We start from the raw sequence: 20,376 nt of genomic DNA, 5'->3' as shown, positions 1-20,376 counted from the left end.
GGTGATAAGCAATGACGTTTACATCAGTGATTCTGTTGTGTATACAAAATTGCAGTGTAACAATCCTTTCAAAAAATGAATGAAACTATGGTTAATTGTGTACCACTATTCTGCTATTATTACTTCAATTATACACCAATGGACCTATTTTTCCTTTTTGGCAGGAAGTGTATAACTTGTGTAACTCATTACATCAACTTTATTGAAATTTGAAGTGCTAAATTAATGGAAGATTGTGGCATGAGCAGCATCTGGATTGTAGAGGCAATATTGTGTCCCTCGATCACAATTCACTAGTTTTTGATGATCAAACTTGGACATGGGAAGGAAGCAAGGAAAGACAGTACAGAATCCTATCTACTGTTCCACTGCTATGCCAGACTCCTGATTGTGGGAAGGCCTCCATTTTCGTTCATAGATGCTTCTTCCAACCACCTGTGCACCCTTATTGTTCTGAACACAAAGTTTCTGATCTATTAATTCGAGCAATTCTTGCAACCCAACTCCTGTGATAGCAGATGTTTTCACATGTGGACCAGATTCTTTGTCCAGACCACTGTGCTTTTCAATGGACTGATTTTGTCGGTCCCCTTCATCGCCCAAATCATCATCATCATCATATAACCAACCATCAGAATATTCTTTTTCTTCCATGGCCTCAAAACCAACCTCCTTCATGCCTTCATTTTCTGCTAATAATTCAGATTTCACATCATCTTCTACCTCGACGCCTTCTTCATCTTCATCAACAACATATTCATCAACGTCCATGCATTCTTCTTCCATATCAATCTGAACATTTTCAGAGATTGAGTGAAAAGAGATATAAAGTCAACAGTTGTTTCTTGCAATTTGGTAAATGAGTAGACGAGTTATATACTTGTATCACCTTGTTCCAAACTTCAATCATATTCCGAAGCTTCTCTTCTGACACTCCTATTTGTCGAAGAACTTGTAACACTGTTGTGCGATGCTCATCAAGATTGGGAGCACTTGAATCTACAACATGCTTCAAGGAACAATAAATTTAACAGTTGACTTGTCAATTACTAAATAAAAGACTAAATTCTAAATAGTTTGCTTTTGTAATTTTCAGAGCAATAGTTACTATAAAGACAAAAAACGAGTCTTAAATGCACACTCATTCACTGTACAGAAAGTAACAGTCCATGAATATGAATATCAGCGATACTTGTAGAAAAAGAACTCATAATATGAAAATCTTTAATGCAATCACCATCTTTTTATTACCGTTCATTTTTAATGTTTGCCTTTTCTTTTTCTCCTATTTGTTTATTTAAGGGATAAAAGAAGAGATTTGTGAAATTTTGAGACTGGTATCAGAAATAAAATCAGACGAGTTGCAAAACACGCTTAATACCACTTCTGTTCTCAAGAAACTAAAAGGAATTGAAAATCATACCACAAGCAGGTCTGCTTCCACCACTTCTTCTAGAGTTGCATGAAATGCTTCCACCAACTACAAAAATTAAAGGAGAAAAAAGGTTAAATTAGAATATTGTCACAGAAGAGTGTCGAAGAATATTATTGACAAAAATAATCAGGGCTGATACGACAATTTGCTCATGTTTCGACGTTACCTGTACAGGCAAGTCAGATATGAATCCTACTGTGTCACTGAAAAGCACTTTCTTTCTGAAAGAAAAAATTAAGAATTTAGGATAGTTAAGCATATGTATTCAACACTACTAGCCAATGTACAAAATGGAGGGTACTGCAGCTGAGATTAGAAAAAAATGGTAAAATTACCCCGACGGAAGAACTGCACTTCTTACTCTAGGATCAACTGTGGCAAACAATCTGCAATTCATGTAATGCCATTAAAGTATTTAATGTGAAAATAAAAGCATTAAAAATTATATTAGAATTAGTCGATGTAAGTGCACAAGGGTAGTGGTGAAGGTTATTTTACCTACAGTCACTATAGAGATCACTGCCTGATAACCTACTTACTAATGTAGATTTTCCCTGATAAAAACATGTAGAAAGGCATAGCAGTTAAGCTTCTGGTTAAAATAAGAACCAAATACATAATATTGAGACCACTTACAGCATTTGTATACCCAACAACAGCAACAGTGGCTAAGCCTTGTCCAGATGAACCTCCACGCCTCCTGCGACCAGCACGCTGCAAAGCCCTGGTGCGGCGTACCTCTTCAATTTGAGATAATAAATAATTTCTCCTCTCTAATATTCTGAAGGTATTTTACACTTTAGTGATTCAATTATGCACAACATAAAATCATCATAAAAACTATTAGATTTCACATAAAGAGATCATATTCCATACTTGTGATTTATATATATAGTGACACTCAGTTTGAACTGTGCTTAGCAGAATTGAACTTTAATTCAATGTAAATTAAAGTCTCATAATTCACCCCTTTGAAATGTTATTTGGATCAAGAAAATTACAGTGACAATTTGTAATGGCGTGATGCAATGAGAAATTGAAAAATACCTATGCAAATAACACCAGGAAACCATGAGATTTACTGGGAAAACAAGAAATACATCCTTAAGAGTATAGTATGCAAAAAAATTAATATGACAGTCATACCTTCGTCGCTGAAGCTGAAGCTCAGTTTCTCCGGCACCACTCATAAAACCTTGTCCCCCACTGCCTCTCCTGAAATTGATAAGTATTGAATTTAGAAAATGTTACTCTAGCTATCAGTTTACTACTACAATACCGTTGGTTCAAACAAGTCTAAACAAGATATACAAAGCAGAGAGAACAAAAGGAAAGCAGAATAATGTCTATAATTCTGTCCACAACAACCTACACCTTACATCATTTACATTACAGTAAACATAACAAAAGAAAATAACCAACCATAAATGTTGAGCAGTTATGCACAAGAAAAAAAATAAAACTGTAATGAAGAGTCAACTGCAACATTTTTCCACCTTGACACTTCAATACAGTTTGTACAACTACTCCCATGAAATCAAACATGACTAAAACCCACCATGCTTAAGCATTTTTCAAACTTATTTCTAGGTAACACTATAGTTAACATATTTGCTGGATTGTCACTAGAGTCAATCTTCACCACTTCAATAGCACCTGAATCAATCACATCTCTAACGAAGTTTAACATCAATATGCTTGGTCTTTGAATGATACATTTGATAATTGGCTAGATGAATAGCACTTTGGCTATCACAAAAGATCTGTACACTATTTTGTTTGAATCCAAGTTCAAAGAGCATTCCCTTTAGCCATAAACCTTCTTTTACCCCTTCAACCAAAGCATTATATACTGCTTCTGTGGTGGACAAAGCTACAACAGATTGGAGATTTGCCTTCCAACTCACAGCTGTTCCAAACAGAGTAAACACATAACCTGAGAGAGATTTTCTAGTATCAGGACATCCAACATAGTCAGCATCAACAAAACCTTCAATGATGGATTTAAAGTGACTCTTTCTCTTATATAGAAGACGTGAGTTTAGAGTTCCATGCACATATCTGAGAATCCACTTCAGAGCTTTTCAATGAGCATGTGCAGGTTCTGCCATGAACTTACTCATAACACTAACATCATGTGCAAGATCTGGTCTAGTGCAAATCATTCCATACATAATGCTGCCTACTCCACAAGCATAAGGAATAGGTTCCATCTTCTTCCTATCATCATCAGACATGATGTCTTGACTCCTTGAGAGTTTCATGTGATGGGCTAGAGGTGTGCTCACTGATTTAGCTTTATACATTCTAAACCTTTCCACAATCTTTTTCATATAAATCTTTTGAGACAAAAATAAAGTACCTTGCAGCTTATCTCTGAAGATATCTACTCCAAGAATTCGACTAGCGATGCACAAGAAAAAAAAAATAAAACTGTAATGAAGAGTCAACTGCAACAAATACAATAGACTAGGCCAAAGGATACACAAATTCAGAGAACAACAACTGCATACAGGTATATGTTCATAAATTAGTGGAAAGAAAAACTAAATTCAGTTTCAACCTTGTTCATAATTCGTAACAGCAAGGAAAATAAAAATTTGGAGATCTAAAACAACATGTAAAATAGAAAAAGATGGATTCCTGTGAACAATTTAAGTTTCAAAAGTCATTATATAATAATATGCAAGAATGAGGTATGTTTAACTGATGTACTATGTGCCTGTGCCTGTCCCACTAAGAAATTCACCAAATTCCAGGAAGTGTTGCCCATAGCCAACATCACTCACTTATGAAATGCGTCAACATTCTGCCAGGCCCCAAATTTTTATAATCACTTATGCATAAAGAAAAAAACGGTCCAATTCAAAGTATATCATCGTTATCAAAGAGCATAGCGAGAAATCCGAGCAACACATCTGTAACAGGTTCTTTTGAAGAAACTCTCTAAAATTGGTTGGAATTCGTTGAAAATAACAAGATTGTGTAGGTCTCATCTCTTATTTGATAAGCATCTATCATCTTTTTGTAGTTCTTAATAAATGTTAAGCAACAATTGAGTGTGTTAGAGAGCATTGGCAGCACTCCTTACAGCAGAAAATTAAGAAATAAACTCACCCTCGGGCGCTAACAACTTCAGCGTCTCCAGAAGCACCAAACGTGTAGCGACCATCAGGGCCACGAACACGAACAAGTCTGGTCTTCTTGTAGGACAGAGCAGCGAGTTCAGCCTGCACTCACAGATGCCATACAACACACAGTAACAATGCAACACAACATTCAATCCATTTTACCTGGAGAAGAAGGGCACATCAAAGATCACCTACCTGAAGTTTCGCTTCCTTGGTAAACGCATGGGCATTGAAAATCTCAATGATAAGTCCCACACGGTCCAACACGGGTTTCCCCCAAGCCCTCTGCCATGTACGCAAACCTCAATCACCATTTTAATGCAACAAAATGCCTCAAAAATCACGTCAAACCAAGCAACACAGACTTACCTCAAGATTCCGTTGCTGAATCCCAGACAGTATCGCATTTACAAAAACTGCATCCACCTCATCCTGTAACACACGAGTTACACACTTCACAGTATTTTGAGATCGAATAACAGTCACACGAAATAGACAAGACAACCTTAGACTCCGCAGCAGCATTGACGTGACACTTGATGTTATCGACCGTTCCGTGGCCAAAATAGGAGTCGACGCGTGGGACGCGGTTCTGAACGAGCACGTGAGGTGGCAACGGCTTGTCGAAGAAATCGGTGTGGAAATAGCCATCGCGCTGGTCCTCGAGGGAGTTTGCCAGGCACAGAGCTTCGTTCAGCTTGGCCTGCAACAGCTTCTCCGGCCGCATGCGTGGCTGAACCACTAGAAGCTTCGGAGGCCTCTCACGTGCACCCTCTCCTTCGCTCGTGTACAGCTTCTTGCAAGAGATTGAGGTTTGGAACTTTCTGGAACATCCCCGCAGTGCAGAAGAGAAGCTTCTCAACATTTCTGTCTCTCCGTCTGAACTTGTTCTTCAACGTTCGCTTAACCCAATAAGGGTTTTTGGTATGTGAAACTGCCTTAATTCGAATTAACTAAAATTAAATTATGATGTGGTACAAGAAAATAATTTGGTGGTTTTTTTATTTTATTAATTCAGAATTCATATTTAACGACAGACTTTTCTGACACTATAATAAGTGACAGATAAATTGCATTTACTAATACGTTTTTTAATTTTATTGCATATATAATATATAAAAGTTGATTTTTTAATTGGTAAACAACTATTCAGCATCAATTGTATTCTATTATTTAATCAGAATCATTCATTGCAAAATAATTAGAATCATTCACAAATTCAACATTTTTACGTTGATTCCAAAAATTGTTCATAGTAATTATTGCTTAGTATTCCAATTATATATATGTATGTATATAAAATAAGGATGATCATAGATAGGTAAAGCTCACAAAATGTTCTGAATACATAGAGGTCGATATGTTATATTGAATCATGTTGGTTGGTAGAATTATATAAGACCTAAAAGCAAGAGAAAGATATCATAATATATCAATACGAACTTGGTAAAATTTTATTAATATAATTCCTTTGGTATCTTATCCTTGTTATCAACTTCTATATTTACATTTGTTGAGTTATTGATTGTCGATACATTCTATTTGATTGATTCCTGATTATCCAACAATAACCTGAGTAATGATGATGACGAGTTAGCATCATCAACATACTCTCAATCAGAAAATTTTTGAGACGAAGAAATGTTAATGGTAAACATTATTACCTTAAAAAAAATTGATCGATATAAATATAGTGTTGAAAATCTAAGTCTCATGTTGGATATAAATGAAAAAGTTGAGCACTATATAAATATGAAAAAACCCATATATCTATTGTCTTAAAGTTTTTTTGTACAAAGTGGTGTTAATCCTTTATATGATTTGACTCAGATGTCATTGATGTTTGTGTTAATCCTTTGTTCACTTATGTAAATCATTTATTGTTTCAGAAATTTCATCATTACTTTAAACACTAAAAATACTCTTTGAACATGCATAGGTCAATCCGTCGTGTTTAGCGCGCGCAATTGAATCACTTGAATGCCCAATAAAACTAACCAATTTAAAAACAAATTAACATAAATCAGCAAGTAATCATATTAAACTATAATTAGATTGGTGATAAATAAAAGTTCATTACAAGTAATAAAATTGGACAAACTAAAAACCTTAAAACATCCCAATGACAAAAAACAATATATATATATATATATATTTATTATCTTTAATGTTTATATTTATAACAACATAATATTTCTATCACTTTTTTTTAATCGATGTATAGTGATCAAATTTATTTATCTTATCCAAGTATAACTCCGTTCAATGCAGAAAATAGTATATACTGAGAAAACTTTGGTATTTACACGCTACTACATAATGAAAATTATTAAATAAATCAAATTTAGAATAATATAAATATTTTAACAAAATTGAAGTAGAATGATCAGTCATGACTATAGAAATTTTCTCCTTTAAGTATGCATAAGAAATTTGATGTGTGTAATTGTCCTTGAAATTATTATTATTATAACGCGCTCTAACTAGAATTTCAAAACAATAGGTGACGTTGCCTTTCTTCTTCTTCCTCTCCTCATTCTCTCAGGTACTGTTCTGTTACATATTTTTATTTATTTTTCTTCATTTAACTTAATAATTAGTAAACCTAATTGCAAATATTAATCACTTTTCATTACTGCGTTTTTTCGCTTTCGTTTGCATCTTGCTTTTATTTTGTGGCTTTTGGTCTTGCTATCGATCTCACTAAATTGTTGCTTTTGCTTTTGATAGCTGGTTTCTCAAATTTATTCGCAATTGATACCGCAGCATCTCATTCACCTTTCTTCCTGCGATTTTGGGGTAGGGCTATCGCTTCCGCTTTCCTTCTCTATAGTTTGAATTTAATATCTTTAATGTTTTTGAATTCGATTTCTTTAATGATTTTGAATTTGAATTTGTTTTCCTTGAGTTGGTGTACTTGATTCATACATGGAATTTCAAACCATACAAGTAAACCTAGAAGCCTCATGGGGTTGACTATGGGAAAGAAAGTATTAGCAGTAGTATAGGTATTATGTTCCTTTGGAGTGATGTATTATTTATACTAAAATCTTTATTTTTTTCATCACATTAAATGAGTTAGTAAGAGTAATACGATATTTTTTAATAATTTTGTTTTATTTTAACTCAGAAAAGTCAGATTTCTGCCTCCTCCATTGGAATGTTTTTGTGGGAAATTTGACTAAAAGTCATTTTCGGGAAGTGTGGGTTATTCAACAGCTCTTTTTTCGACTTCTTGTTTTGTTCTCATTTCACCAAAGAACCCGTGCACTTATTTGAATTTGAAATTGATCAATCTGTAACCATTATGCAAATCTTCCTAGTTATGCAAATCTCTGTTACTGCTACTAATATTTTATCCCTGGTTTCATTTGAAAAAGTTATTCAAATTTGATGTTGGTGACATCGATCTAACTAGTCAGTGCTTGCTTGAGTTAAAAGACTTTCATACCCTATTCAATTAAAAGAGATTTTCACAACTCATTCCTTTTAGATTCTTATGCCTCATCCTTTACTCCTTATGTACGATATTGCATTGTTCACTCATGCGTTCATACGTCATAAACTTTATTTTTTAAGTTTGTGTTACAGTGTCCAGTAACAAAGGCTTTGCTTTCTAAAGGAGGTGAATCAGGATAATGGCTAAATTTGTTGCCCCTGGAAACTTGATGATCAAAGATGAAAACTTGGATATTCATTCCAAAAGTAAGCCTTTTATGTTATGTTGCTTGTAATAACAATTCCCAGCAACTAGAGTGGATTCTATTGATTACCGATGAAAAAGTTTTCAACGAATCAACTAGTTTAGAATTTGTCTTTGCATTCTGTAACATTATGGGTTTTGTTTATCCTTTGTTTGCTTGGGTAGAGAGTGTCAAGTCGAAGAATTCCAAGACAGGTGGAAAGAAAGGTGGTTCAGGGATTGCAAGTCGAAAAGCTTTAAACGATATAACAAACAAAGCATCATTGCACCCTGAAACCTCAATTAAGAAAAAGAATTTACCTAAGGAAGATATTAATGTAAAGGAGGAAATGTTTTTGCATGATCACAAGAAGTGCATTGAGGCCCAAAAAGCTGCAATGAGAAATTTCGATCTGGAGACAGTTCTTCCAAAAGATGGTAATCCTTCATACCTTGATTTTACTTCAGCATTCAATGGGTGAATGTATTGTGTGCTTAGCAATTCAGAATTTATTATTTTTTATTTTCAGTTACCTTCTAATTTTGATATCAACTAAATCAATGTCTTAGGTTTTAGCTTTAAAGTAACAAGTAAACTGTTGTTTTGAGTTTTAGGATGAGATTGTATGTGCGGTAATATTGGCATGAATACGTTCTTAAGTGAAGTAAATATTTTCTAGCTCTCTTGTATTAGAGAATACCAGAGTAGTTGAATGGCCACCATAGAAGCCCTTCGGCACTACATAGTGGAACTTCTCAGATCTGCCGTTCCTTCGGCTATTGTGACCACTGTCGTTATTGTAGTTGCAGCATGTGTTTTGCGTCCTCTTCTCATCTCTGACGAGCCTCCACCATTTGAACTTTCAAGTTCATAATTTGCATAAGAACGTAATTTTTTATACGTATATTTAAACCATTAGTGATTTCAACTGTATGTCAACCGTCCACTGTATGATAGCAAATTATGGGCTTTTTGCCATTTTCTGCAACTTCCAATCCATAACACTATGGGAGAATACAATGAAGATAAGTTTGGCACGAGGAAGTTTTGACAAAAAATATTTCTTGTAAATTGAGTTCCCTTAATATACCCGAATACATTCCTACTCAAACTTTTGGTGAATTAAATTTGGATGCCACTCCCTGTCTATCATGTTGATGGTTATTATTATTAAGAGATTATATTGATAAAATTCCTAACCGACTTTTATGTCTGCAGATTCCATGTTTATTCTAGAGCAGATAAAGGTATTATTGCTATCTTTCATAAGCTGAAAGGATACTTTGAGAACTACTTCACTGTCACACACACAACAGTCAGTAATCTATCACTAGAAGTTTATATAAATTTACGCATTTGTTTGATTACACTTTACTGTTATCTTTCCCTTGTCTAACATTTTCGTGATCTTCTCTGTTTAGGTTCCTGAATCCCCTCGATGCTACCCAGAACCAGTAGAATTGCCAATGTCAGATTTTTCTGATTGGTTGGACTATTCGATGCAGTGGAGCTCTCCTCCATCGTCTCCATCACGGTGGGACTCTCCACCATCTCCCCTTGCGTGGCAAAATAAAGCATTTGAATTTGTTCTGAAGGAAGAAATCGATGCCAAAATGTAACCTAATATTTCTTCATCTAATAGAACAAATGGAACTCCACCGTTTAAACCTCATGTTTTTTTTAATTCTCTTCTCAACCTTGGAGAAAAGTCAGTTTAAGAAGTTTTGTTCCACAAGTGACAAAAAAACAAGGGTCAAACCAATTCTTAGTTCTACCATCTCCAAAGCCAATATTAGTTACCTGATTTTGGTGCTGAATAGAAAACATAGAATACCATAGCCTATCAAAATTAAATAAGAAACGTATACTAAAGCTTATTTTTATTTATTATTTGACTTAAGAATCAAACTCTTTATATTTAAACACAACCAAATATGAAATAGTTGTTTCCTGTGGTTTGTCTGTACTCTTCAGTGAGGAGGAAGTTGCAGGGAATTTTCCTTCATTTAATTACCCTTGTCGGGGTAGGAAGTTGCCTGTAAGTTTCCTTCATTCTTTCCTTTGTTTCTGCCAAACTACTACTTTCTACTTCTATGAAAGACCCATAGTTTATTTTGTTTTTGAGTTAAATTTTGTTCTCCAAACTATGAACGACCCATAGTTTAACCAACCTACAATAACATATCAATAATACATTTGTTACCTTTTTAATCATGTTCGATGAAATCGACTAGATTATTTTGTTTTTGAAAAATGAAAGCTAATTAAAAAATAATGGGATGATGTTGAAATATCTTAAATAGTAGACTGAGACAGACTGTTAAACCAAAGAAAAAAAAATATTATTTTGTTGTACTTAAATAAGAACTGAAGGAACAACTGATAATATTTTATAAAAGGAAAGCTAAAACATGATAAATTAAGAAGATGAAAATATTTGTTCTATCTAATTTTAGCTTTTGCATTTCAAAATACTTGCCTATTCAAAGTAACATTCGAATCTTTTAATAGATACATGATACATTTATTGTTAATTGTTTAAAAAACAATTTCTAAGAAAATATTGTAGAATTATTTTAAAAAATTAAGAAAATTAAAATGTTTTTAATCTTGAAATATAGTTATATTTACTTTTAACCTCTAAAGTATATGCGCTTTTTGGTTCTTATCACTTTCATATTTTGATTTCCATTATTTTATTCTAGTCCTCATAAAATGTCCTTTTTGTTTTTGTTCTAAAAATTTGTAAAACATTTGCTTTTGGACCTGTCAATTTTATATTTTTTGAAAACTAATTTAAATAAACAGAAACAGAGATTAAAAACAAAAATATCGGACATTTTATAGACTAAAAAAACAAATCACAACCATAAAATTAAATTTTACAAAAGATCAAAAGTTAAGCAGAATTTTTCACAGACAAAAATAAAATACAACAATGCTTTAAAAGACAAAAGACACTTAAAAAAGAGTGAAAAAACGGTCAAATACGCCTTATTTATCCTGCAGTAGCAATTTGAATTCTGCCCTTATAACTATATTTATGATCATTTTTTTGCAAAGTATTCACTAATGTTGACTTAGATAACTAAATTTAAATTGAATTGTTGGACTGTATTTCTCCCAAAATTGATACAATCTTCTGGTTGCTTTAGAAGTACAAATAGTTTGAGTCTCTCTCTTAGCTGTAATCCAAAAAAATACACCAAATCCCTCACAAGACTTACTTTCATTCTGGTCATTCTTTATCTTGTTGAATGAGTGAAGCCTTTAACAATGGTAATTCTGGATACATTTTCTAATGCGTGATTCAAAGTAATTAAAATGCAGGACTGCATTATAAGGGAGAGGGCATGAACAGATACGAAATCATAAAAAAAAAACAGGAGCAAATTATAACTATGACAATATTTTTTCAATGCCAAAACATGCATTAGATCTCTCAATCTCATCTAGCACTTAGATATCATATCCACCGCTTTGTACACATTATTCTTTTTCATAAAAGCAGTAAGATGCAGCAAATTCCCAGTATGATATATGTTTGCCTCTTACATATCAGATTATGTGTTTGAGAGAAAGTATTGTCACTTTTTTCTAGACACAGCTGCTGCAATCCCACCTGCTATAAGTCCTACAGCAGTAGCAGCAATGCCTAAGCCAATTACACCATCTGCATGAAAAAAAAAAGTGTCATTGTTTTATCAGAGAGTCAAGACCAAACTGATTTCCTCTTGCATAGAGAGGAAAATGCAGCACAAAAATTAAGTAGATCATGAACAATTGATGGTGACCTTTTGTGATCTTATCCTCGATTGCCTTCTTGAGTGTCACTGCCTGCCTCCAGTCGGGTGCAATCTAAGGAAAAAAACAAAACATTACCACGATGTCACATTAAACTATACATGCAAAAATGCTGCATCATCGGTCATATATAAAAATTTGAGGATGCGTTTTGTCCTTGCTTGGAATTTGTTGTTGGATTTGGAGAGGGATATCATAAAACTCCCAAAACTCAAAAAGTATAAGTGGTAAAACAACATTAGAAAACATGGTTAGATATTATGCTACGGACACAAGTCAAGAACAACCTCCTTCAGTGTAAAACAACACACAACCTCTCTCTCACACTGATTAAGGGAAATCAATAGCAGAAAACACAGGTCAGTGATGTTTGTTCTTCACACAAAAAAAAAAGGGTTAAATCATTATGCTGTATAGTTAGGATTTGACTCCTCTAATATTTGCAAAGATAAAGTAAGCAATATCAGTCGATATGTGAAACTCATGCATAAGAAATTACAGAGGAGACTAAAATGTCAAGATTGAGATTCCTTACTTTATCCATACTTGCTTTAGAGAAGCCAAATACGAAATAACACACAGACAAACATAAATAAGACGGATGGACAGACACATACCGTGAGGCACCTGTCGACAAGATCCCTACTCCTTGAATAGTCACCATTTCTAAAGTATCCAACAGCCAGAAGATAAAGCTTCTCCCTTTGCTGCAGTGGGTCCTTTGTAGAAGGCAAAGATGCTGCCATTTTCATGTAAACACATACATGCATGCATACATACATATTATTTTACTATCAATCAACATAGAACATACATATCTATAATGCACAGATATACATACCTGCATCACATATAATACGTGATCTGATATGCCATATGTTTATTTAAAATAATAGAACACGATATTTAGGCATATTGAACATTGTACAAAAATTCTTAAAATCAGAATAAATATATGTTTAATATAATGTGAATCCAAATTAAAATCAGTATTACCAGTTTATATATTAGAGTAAAATATCCTAAGGATCCGGGTACCGGATACATACAGATAATATAATTGCATAGCATTATAAAAGAGTAAAAGAGAGAGACCTTCAAGCATGGCTATCCCACGGTGCACATCTTGAGGATGTTTGGAGTGCACAAGAGCCCATGATAAACGCAATAGACAATCTTGCATATGCTCATCAGAAGATAGTTTCTCTGCCTCCAGTACCTCCTTTTCACACCCCTGCAAGTGCAATCTCAAACACTTAACACACAGAAACATATAATGAAATTGAACAAATTGAACAACTTTGAGATTGGGAATGAAAACCCTAAGAGAGAAGAAGATACATACAGCGACGATGTCAGAATCGCAATAGGGAAGATGGTCTTTGCCCGAGAAGAACTGACCCACCGAATCCATGATCATCCCTAGCTTCGCTTCAATCTTTGCCATCGAATGCAACACTGACCGAGTTCAAACCGAATTCAACTCACTCTATTTGACTTCAAAAACTCGCTCCTTCTTCAGATAAACTCAGACCATTTGGATTTCACGCTAACACCGCCTTCTGGTAGTAGTATGTTATTCCCATAAATATATTATTATTTATTATTATAATATTAATAATAATAGTTATTATTTATTTTCTATTTAATTGAAACAATTGGTGTACAATAATGTATATTTATTGTCCCGTTTTGAAAACTTAAGAATTAAGTCTAGATAACGTCATACACGTGTCTTGTGGGGCCAGTAAATAATCCACTTGCTAAAATTTCACACCTCTTCTTTAGGGATGGGAAACTGACCAACGGGGTTCATGGTATCAGATATTTTAATAATTTAAAGGAAGATGAAGACAAGAATATGATGAATATTAGAACAGATAATGATGAGATATATATACATATTCATTTTCATTCCTAATTAAAAAAATTAGTATTACACATATCCAATCAATCCGAACTCCTCAAAAACAAAAACAAATTCTAACAATATTTACAAAAAACAAATTGATTTGTCATCCTTGACTAAATGGCTTATGAATCCAAGAAACGATCTAGAATTTTTCTTTTAAAAATGCACATTAAGGTTTTCCTTTTACATACTAGAAATACTAGAAGATGATGTTTATTATTATAGTTATTTATTTTACACGCAAAAACACGTTTTAAACATCGTTCTCAAGACAAGGACTAAAGAGTCGGCATGGGAAATTGCAAGGTGCCTTGGTAACATACAACCAACTTTTTGAGGTGAGCTTCTCTTCTTGGCTTCTTCGAAAGAAGTTTAACCTTAAGAAAAATTTTGGGAACATATTTTCCTGAAAACCCTTTTTTTGACTGAAAATTTGGATTAATAAGTTCTGGTTATGAAGAATGTGTTATTAACACTTCACTTATGCAAGTACAAGGTTGAGAGCTTACACAAACATGTTGGTATTTGTCCATTTAAGAATGATAACATATTTATTTCTTGTTCATAACAAACTACAATTCTGAAGGAACATGCTTAGCTCCCTGTACATTTTCATTACTTACAAACCACAAATAATCCTGAGTGCTAAGCCAAATTGTCATACAAAATAAATAAATAAAAAAAAAAAAAAACAAAACAAAAATCTCCATCTTATGGTTTTCACAAAAACTAATTATCTCTATCCCCATTCACTTTCTTGGTTCGTGTAAAGAGAGCCTCACACAAACTACTGATATGAATCTAATGACTACTTGTAGCAGATTAGTAACTTGGAAAAAGTGAACAAAACCAAACCATTCATGACACAAGATGTACATTATGTACCCTGCAAGGCTTCACAAAACTAAAATCTATGAGGATAAAAGAGTGGTTTCACAAATCCCCCATCATTCTATGCTTTCATTGGTACCTGATGTACTTCTCATTCAGATTCTTCAGGGAATGTACCCTTCACTCTACAGCTAAATGAATTAAGATCTTTAACCATCTAATAGGATTCTTGCCTTCTTGAGCAGAAATTACTGTCAGGAGATCCACTTTCCTCATCTTGCTTAACTAAAAAGTCCGCATTTCCACTATAAAGCCGGGTAGAGAGTGTAGGCGAGGAAGGGCCAGTACCTGCAATTGTTTCAACACAAATGCAAATATGAAATATCATCATTCATCTGGTTAGTCAGTGGCAGCAGATTTCAGCTGTATGATCAAATTTACCACACACCTCTAAAAGAAGGGCATCTCTCAAAGTCCTTGGTTGCATGTAACATTACTGTTCCAGAGAGCACAACGATGAAGCCACAGATTTCTGATACTATAGTTCCACCACTTTGGCCATCCCAGTCCTGTAAGCATTGTTTTTAAATGTAAATAGTTTCTTGTACAATTCATAGACAACAGAAACATCTTATACTGCATTCACCATTAAAAGCCAAAGCTAGTTGATTATACCTTAAACATTATTACACTGGCTAGTATTGTAAGTGTTGTGAACATGACATAGTATATAGGAGATACAATTGCTGTGTTGAAGGTGTCAAGAGCCTGGAACATTACCATCATGTCAGTGATGCATGTATTCATATTTTCAAATCTGAATTATCTGTAATTGCTTTCTTTTTCAATTGAATTTAAGTTGAACATCATTTTGATATAAATTTAACGAAGAAATAAGAATAGAAAACGTAAAATATATAATTGATCACTACGTCACTGGAAGGAGCTATCAATACCAGCAATTTAGCAATGGGGATGCCAGCATTTTCAAATTAAATATTTCTTTCATTTCTAACTTCTAAAAGGTCATATCACTACATCAAGAAACAGCTCATTCAAACTGACTAAGAAGCTAACAGAAGTAAAGATACAGAAACATAGCCACCTTAGTCAGCCTAATATTCTCCTGTATCCAATCTCTTTTGTATATGAAATCATAGAGAACATAACAGTAAACCTCAGAACTCAGAAGAGATCACATAATAAAATAGAAGTAAAATCACGTTGCACGCTGTATGGAGGAATGATAGAGGACTGTTTCCGATAAGATTATCAGTAAGCAATGATAGAGTACCAAAGACTAAACCTTTAATTGTTGCATGGTGCAAAGCCATTTACTTCTGTTTTTCTTGATTTCACTTTTGTTTTATTGACTAATCTTAGTTCTGAGGTTTGTTCGATGCTCTGGTTCCATAGGAATTTGCATGTTGTAATATTGTATATTGGATCGAGGATTGAAAATGAAACTAGTAAAATAATAGCAGGAATTATTGATATCAAACCTTATCCGAAAGAGTCCTCCAATGGAATGTGATTCCCCTCTTACTGATACGATTAACTCAAGAAATCATGAAAAGATGCATGAAAAGAATTCCAGATCTTTTAACGGAATTTCAGTTCCTAAGATTTTTCATTCTGATTTATATTCATCTGTCTTCAGTTTAATAAGTTGTAGCATACCAATTCAAAGGGGTCAGGAAACAAAGACCATCTTATCCCATTAGCTAGGCTCATTTACATGAATCAATCAACGTCTATAGGCTCTATTAAAAACTAAGTTTTCAGTACAATCTTATAGAAGAATAATTTTCTTATTGGTTTTTAAAACACTTCTCTAGGTATTTTTATGACCTTAGACCACCTCATGATACCATTTTCACTTTGGATCTTCTATTAGTCTTACGACACGATAGCAAACCAACATAGGCAAGTTTCCGTCACATTATCCCTAATACTTATTGCTACAACATTATCCTTAATCGCAAGACACCAAAAAAAACTATACTAATACATGTGAAACCATAGACATGAATTGATTTACGATGCTTTATTTTGCTCACTTTTGATTCATTTAGCCAACTTGTAGTTCTCACTCCAACAATCCAACTTTCTTTCGAGAACACTGGGTATAAATTAATATTGATACTCCACTACTCCTATATCAGATATATAAACCTAACCCAAGAAAATGAAAAAGAAATTTAGGGTAATGGCTGGAGACTACCTCCTTACAAGATGGACAATAGAAACCAAGCAAATAGAAGAAATTAGAGAACCCCTTTCCTGAGGAAGAACCAACTTCCTCACCAAGGCTACCCAATATTGATACTGATTTCGCCATTCCCGGATTCAATTACAGCACCCTTCATATAATCCTTCTCACTCTCCTCACTCTATCCTCTTGCCACTTGACATTTTGTTATTCTTTCTCTCTCTTCTTCCACCACATCCCCATGTTTCACTCCTCGCCTGTTCTGCCTCCTGTACAACATGTATATTTCTTCTTCCATAATCTCTCAGACCCTTGTTCATGAGCCTAATTTCACATCCTTGTCACTACCATACCCCCATATAGAGTTTGTAAGGCGTTCTCCTTCATATATACAAACAAAAGACAACTTTGCTGCAATTTTCATTTTTGAAACTTAGGCCCAATGATATCCTCCTCCATAGTAATGTTTCCCCATGCTTTCTGTTGATAGGATTAGTTACACAACAGGTCAGGAAAGATGGTACCTCGTACCTGGTACCATGTTAAGAAGAAGGAATCCCAGAAGGAATATAATGAATTCCTTGTATTATGTATACACACAAATATTCTTATTTATAATAAAAAAAGGTGCAACAATAATGGAAAAATATTGGGTAAGATATTTCCCTATCAAATCATATCATATATCCTTATTTATTGTAATTAAATCATATATGTAACATAATCGAATCATAGAGTATACATATCATATGAGACAAGCTTGTTACAAATATCATTAGTGTGAAATCCTTTGAGAGATGTAATAAACATGTTAGTCAGTAGTTTGTGGAAGCTAACTATGTAAATAATGACAAAAGCTAGTAAATATTTTGTGAAAATGACTTTGTCTTTGTCAAAGTAATAATCAATCTGTAATATGTTTCGTCTTTTCAAATAATATATTTAACACTTAATAAATCTTTCTTTTAACCACCCTTTCGAAAAAAGAGCAGTTCGAGTGGAATACATATGGATCAATATATCATAGATACAACACAAAAAATAGAGAAGAGATAATTTTTCCTTATATATGAACATATTATAACGAGAAGGTATTATATTCCAGCTTAAGAATTTATCAAAGGTTTGAACTACCACCAAGAGGTCATTGATAAAAATATGAGTACGACAGACAACGCCAGTATGACAATTTTGAGACATTAAGTAACAAACCTTATTAAGATAATTCATTTGCATGATGACACATATAGCCACAACTAACATAAAAAACCATGTCTCTGGGTAGATTAACTGATTTTTCCCTTCAAAAGTTAACTTCAACGAAGTCCCGAGGGCCTTAACACTCATCACCTGTAAAATTATAGCAATCCAACGTAGATCAGCCTCAGTATTATTGTAGTGAAAAGCAAACATTTTTCAGTAAGTATTATTATAGAAATAATTATGCAAGTAAAAAATATATAAAAACCGTATGGAAGCTGAAAGTCTATTTATGAAATTCATTACTAGAACACAGTAGTGAATAGTAAAGACCAGATTACTTTGAACATGAAATCATGTTCCTCGGATTGTATACTATGAAGTGTAGATCAATCATCAAACATAAGATTTAACAGGAGAGAAAACATTTAATTTACTTACAGAGAGGGAACCCATCAATGAACAAATGCCAGTATAAACTAGCACATTTGTATGCCCACATTTTGGTGCAAAATGGAAGACCAGAATGAATACCAATACTATTACTGAGCCCCCATATGCCAGAAAAGCTGCAAGCACGGAGAAGACCTTCGTAATGAAGGAGCTACTATGAATAACATTATTAAGAAAAGAAAGTGCATTCTAACCAGGTTGAGTAGCCATATCCCATATTTCCTGAACTGACTTAATGGGTTGTTCCTTAGGAGCATGAATAACAATAATGATACTACCAGCAATGCACATTACACAGCCCAATATCCCAAGATGGTGTAGCTTCTCTTTCAGAATAATGTCAGCCAACACAGCACTGGAGAATACCGTGCAAAGATCATTGAAAAAGAAACCATGTTGCCAATGTTAGAAGTTAATATAGCCTTAACTCCCACTTGAGAAAGAAAACAAAGCGGAATACCTCACTATAATACTTAATGCGCCAAGAGGGGTAACTAGAACCGCTGGGGCAAACGCATATGCAACAAAATTTGCAACCTCTCCTGCAATCACTGTACATTAAACCATACAGAAACAGGTTCTGCAAGAAATCAGATAAAGAAAAAATGACCATGACAAACAAATATTTGCATCTAGCTAATAATAAAGCATGTAAAACATGAAATCCGGGTTCCACTACACAATGTAAAACGAGTCAGTTGATCCTAACTTACCAGATTCAAAAAATTTATTAAAAATAAAATCCAATTAACTCCAGACAATTAATTGATAAAATCAAAACCAATTATTAATACAAGACAAAAGGTAAAAGAAAATCTAGAATCTAGCAGCCCCGTTAAAAACAAAATTAAAACAACACTGAAAGCTTACTTGTGATCATTCCCACCCACCAGAGTGGCTCCAAGAGATAATAATACCCACCAAAACCTGCAAAATGACAAAGAAAACAAAATCATGCATAACCAAATACAAGCTTCCAAATAGAAATTCTAATTGTTAAAGGAAAAATAAGAAAAATAAGAAATTCCCTGACCAGCCCTGACACCAGAAGCTGCTGCAGCTCTTCTGAGACCTTGCTTCTTAATGATGAAACTTGCCCCAATGAACCCACTTGACACCAAAGCCAGTATGAGACCTTTCAGATTCTCCTTGGACAGACCCATCATCACGAAAAATCGTGGTTCTCTTCAGATTTTGAATCTCTTCTTCGTCTTCGTCTTCTCCTTCTCTTCATGGATGAGACACGAGACAAACACGGTTCCTCAGATCATCATCATTACCTGTTTCATGATTGTGGCATGGAAAGCAGGAAAAGATAGAGTGCGAACAACCACAAACTTATTATCCTACACCTCCGTGAGGGCCCCACTTGTTATTTTTAACCCTTATGCATTTATTGCCGACAATAACGCTTACAAGTTCTGACTATCAATTCTCCTTCCGACAATTCAACTCATTTATTTAACCATATAAACTAATTCCAAAATGTTAAGTATATATTTTACTATACTTTTTCACAAATACATGTCACATTGTTTAATACTTGTAATCTTTCCTATTTAACAAAAATAATAATTAATGCAGTAAAACATTTTTAATCTAATTTAAAGTGCTCATTTTTAATGTTTTATCCTATTCCATCGAACAATGATTGACATTTGTCTTTTACTTTCCTCACGATTTTTCATTTCTTGTGTGAGAAATTGTTTTCGTAA

General features: G+C 33.8%; 4 protein-coding genes across 8 annotated transcripts; 1 reads left to right on the top strand and 3 right to left on the bottom strand.

Annotated features, from left to right (window-relative positions):
• Position 1: 1 nt before the first annotated feature.
• On the bottom strand, positions 2-5,431 carry LOC108338443 (GTP-binding protein At3g49725, chloroplastic). The gene is made up of 12 exons (XM_017575330.2): positions 5,072-5,431; positions 4,936-4,998; positions 4,762-4,851; positions 4,553-4,665; positions 2,582-2,650; positions 2,072-2,216; positions 1,934-1,989; positions 1,771-1,821; positions 1,602-1,656; positions 1,424-1,480; positions 890-1,009; positions 2-792 (listed from the first exon to the last, which is right to left on the bottom strand). The coding sequence occupies exons 1-12, from the start codon at positions 5,429-5,431 to the stop codon at positions 358-360; spliced, it is 1,614 nt and encodes a 537-aa protein (XP_017430819.1). The 3' UTR covers positions 2-357.
• Positions 5,394-10,021, top strand: LOC108338444 (protein PATRONUS 2). 2 transcript variants are annotated; one of them, XM_017575331.2, is made up of 7 exons: positions 5,394-5,490; positions 7,070-7,111; positions 7,297-7,365; positions 8,158-8,271; positions 8,435-8,686; positions 9,468-9,496; positions 9,671-10,021. In XM_017575331.2, exons 4-7 carry the CDS (start codon positions 8,205-8,207, stop codon positions 9,866-9,868), a joined length of 546 nt encoding a protein of 181 aa, XP_017430820.1. In that variant the 5' UTR covers positions 5,394-5,490; positions 7,070-7,111; positions 7,297-7,365; positions 8,158-8,204; the 3' UTR covers positions 9,869-10,021. The 2 variants fall into 2 exon arrangements, with proteins under 2 accessions (XP_017430820.1, XP_017430822.1); XM_017575333.2 differs by lacking the exon at positions 5,394-5,490 and having other exon boundaries at positions 6,921-7,111; positions 8,146-8,271.
• A 1,480-nt stretch (positions 10,022-11,501) lies between these two features.
• LOC108338099 (mitochondrial fission 1 protein A-like) lies at positions 11,502-13,700 on the bottom strand. 2 transcript variants are annotated; one of them, XM_017574802.2, is made up of 5 exons: positions 13,399-13,700; positions 13,149-13,287; positions 12,671-12,792; positions 12,044-12,107; positions 11,502-11,922 (listed from the first exon to the last, which is right to left on the bottom strand). In XM_017574802.2, the coding sequence occupies exons 1-5, from the start codon at positions 13,498-13,500 to the stop codon at positions 11,837-11,839; spliced, it is 513 nt and encodes a 170-aa protein (XP_017430291.1). In that variant the 5' UTR covers positions 13,501-13,700; the 3' UTR covers positions 11,502-11,836. The 2 variants fall into 2 exon arrangements, with proteins under 2 accessions (XP_017430291.1, XP_052735985.1); XM_052880025.1 differs by lacking the exon at positions 11,502-11,922 and having other exon boundaries at positions 11,930-12,107; positions 13,399-13,694.
• A 770-nt stretch (positions 13,701-14,470) lies between these two features.
• LOC108338098 (probable magnesium transporter NIPA6) lies at positions 14,471-19,979 on the bottom strand. Of its 3 annotated transcripts, none has more exons than XM_052880023.1 (9): positions 19,695-19,978; positions 19,532-19,588; positions 19,122-19,203; positions 18,856-19,016; positions 18,650-18,777; positions 18,221-18,358; positions 15,472-15,564; positions 15,245-15,365; positions 14,471-15,144 (listed from the first exon to the last, which is right to left on the bottom strand). In XM_052880023.1, the coding sequence occupies exons 1-9, from the start codon at positions 19,825-19,827 to the stop codon at positions 15,014-15,016; spliced, it is 1,044 nt and encodes a 347-aa protein (XP_052735983.1). In that variant the 5' UTR covers positions 19,828-19,978; the 3' UTR covers positions 14,471-15,013. The 3 variants fall into 3 exon arrangements, with proteins under 3 accessions (XP_052735983.1, XP_017430290.1, XP_052735984.1); XM_017574801.2 differs by having other exon boundaries at positions 19,122-19,212; positions 19,695-19,977; XM_052880024.1 differs by lacking the exon at positions 15,472-15,564 and having other exon boundaries at positions 19,122-19,212; positions 19,695-19,979.
• Between the last annotated feature and the right edge of the window lie 397 nt (positions 19,980-20,376).

This window comes from Vigna angularis, chromosome 7, assembly GCF_016808095.1.
Source record: "Vigna angularis cultivar LongXiaoDou No.4 chromosome 7, ASM1680809v1, whole genome shotgun sequence".
NCBI classification, from domain to species: Eukaryota; Viridiplantae; Streptophyta; class Magnoliopsida; order Fabales; family Fabaceae; genus Vigna; species Vigna angularis.
The sequence above is the reverse complement of the archived record's forward strand: the minus strand, read 5'-3'. Positions and strand labels throughout refer to the sequence as shown.

What these genes read in the sequence shown, in the direction of transcription:
- LOC108338444 (XM_017575331.2), top strand. Translation starts at nt 8,205, where the DNA reads ATGGCTAAATTTGTTGCCCCTGGAAACTTGATGATCAAAGATGAAAAC. An exon ending in GACAGTTCTTCCAAAAGATG is followed by an intron (nt 8,687 to 9,467) that starts GTAATCCTTCAT and finishes TTATGTCTGCAG; the next exon opens with ATTCCATGTTTATTCTAGAG. An exon ending in TTATTCTAGAGCAGATAAAG is followed by an intron (nt 9,497 to 9,670) that starts GTATTATTGCTA and finishes TTCTCTGTTTAG; the next exon opens with GTTCCTGAATCCCCTCGATG.
- LOC108338098 (XM_017574801.2), bottom strand. Translation starts at nt 19,827, where the DNA reads ATGATGGGTCTGTCCAAGGAGAATCTGAAAGGTCTCATACTGGCTTTG. An exon ending in AGCTTCTGGTGTCAGGGCTG is followed by an intron (nt 19,589 to 19,694) that starts GTCAGGGAATTT and finishes GTCATTTTGCAG; the next exon opens with GTTTTGGTGGGTATTATTAT. An exon ending in CCAGTGTAATAATGTTTAAG is followed by an intron (nt 15,366 to 15,471) that starts GTATAATCAACT and finishes CAATGCTTACAG; the next exon opens with GACTGGGATGGCCAAAGTGG.
- LOC108338099 (XM_052880025.1), bottom strand. Translation starts at nt 13,500, where the DNA reads ATGGCAAAGATTGAAGCGAAGCTAGGGATGATCATGGATTCGGTGGGT. An exon ending in GCGATTCTGACATCGTCGCT is followed by an intron (nt 13,288 to 13,398) that starts GTATGTATCTTC and finishes TTGCACTTGCAG; the next exon opens with GGGTGTGAAAAGGAGGTACT. An exon ending in TTGTCGACAGGTGCCTCACG is followed by an intron (nt 12,108 to 12,670) that starts GTATGTGTCTGT and finishes TTTTTTCCTTAG; the next exon opens with ATTGCACCCGACTGGAGGCA.
- LOC108338443 (XM_017575330.2), bottom strand. Translation starts at nt 5,431, where the DNA reads ATGTTGAGAAGCTTCTCTTCTGCACTGCGGGGATGTTCCAGAAAGTTC. An exon ending in AGTGCAGTTCTTCCGTCGGG is followed by an intron (nt 1,657 to 1,770) that starts GTAATTTTACCA and finishes TTTTTCTTTCAG; the next exon opens with AAAGAAAGTGCTTTTCAGTG. An exon ending in TATCTGACTTGCCTGTACAG is followed by an intron (nt 1,481 to 1,601) that starts GTAACGTCGAAA and finishes TAATTTTTGTAG; the next exon opens with TTGGTGGAAGCATTTCATGC.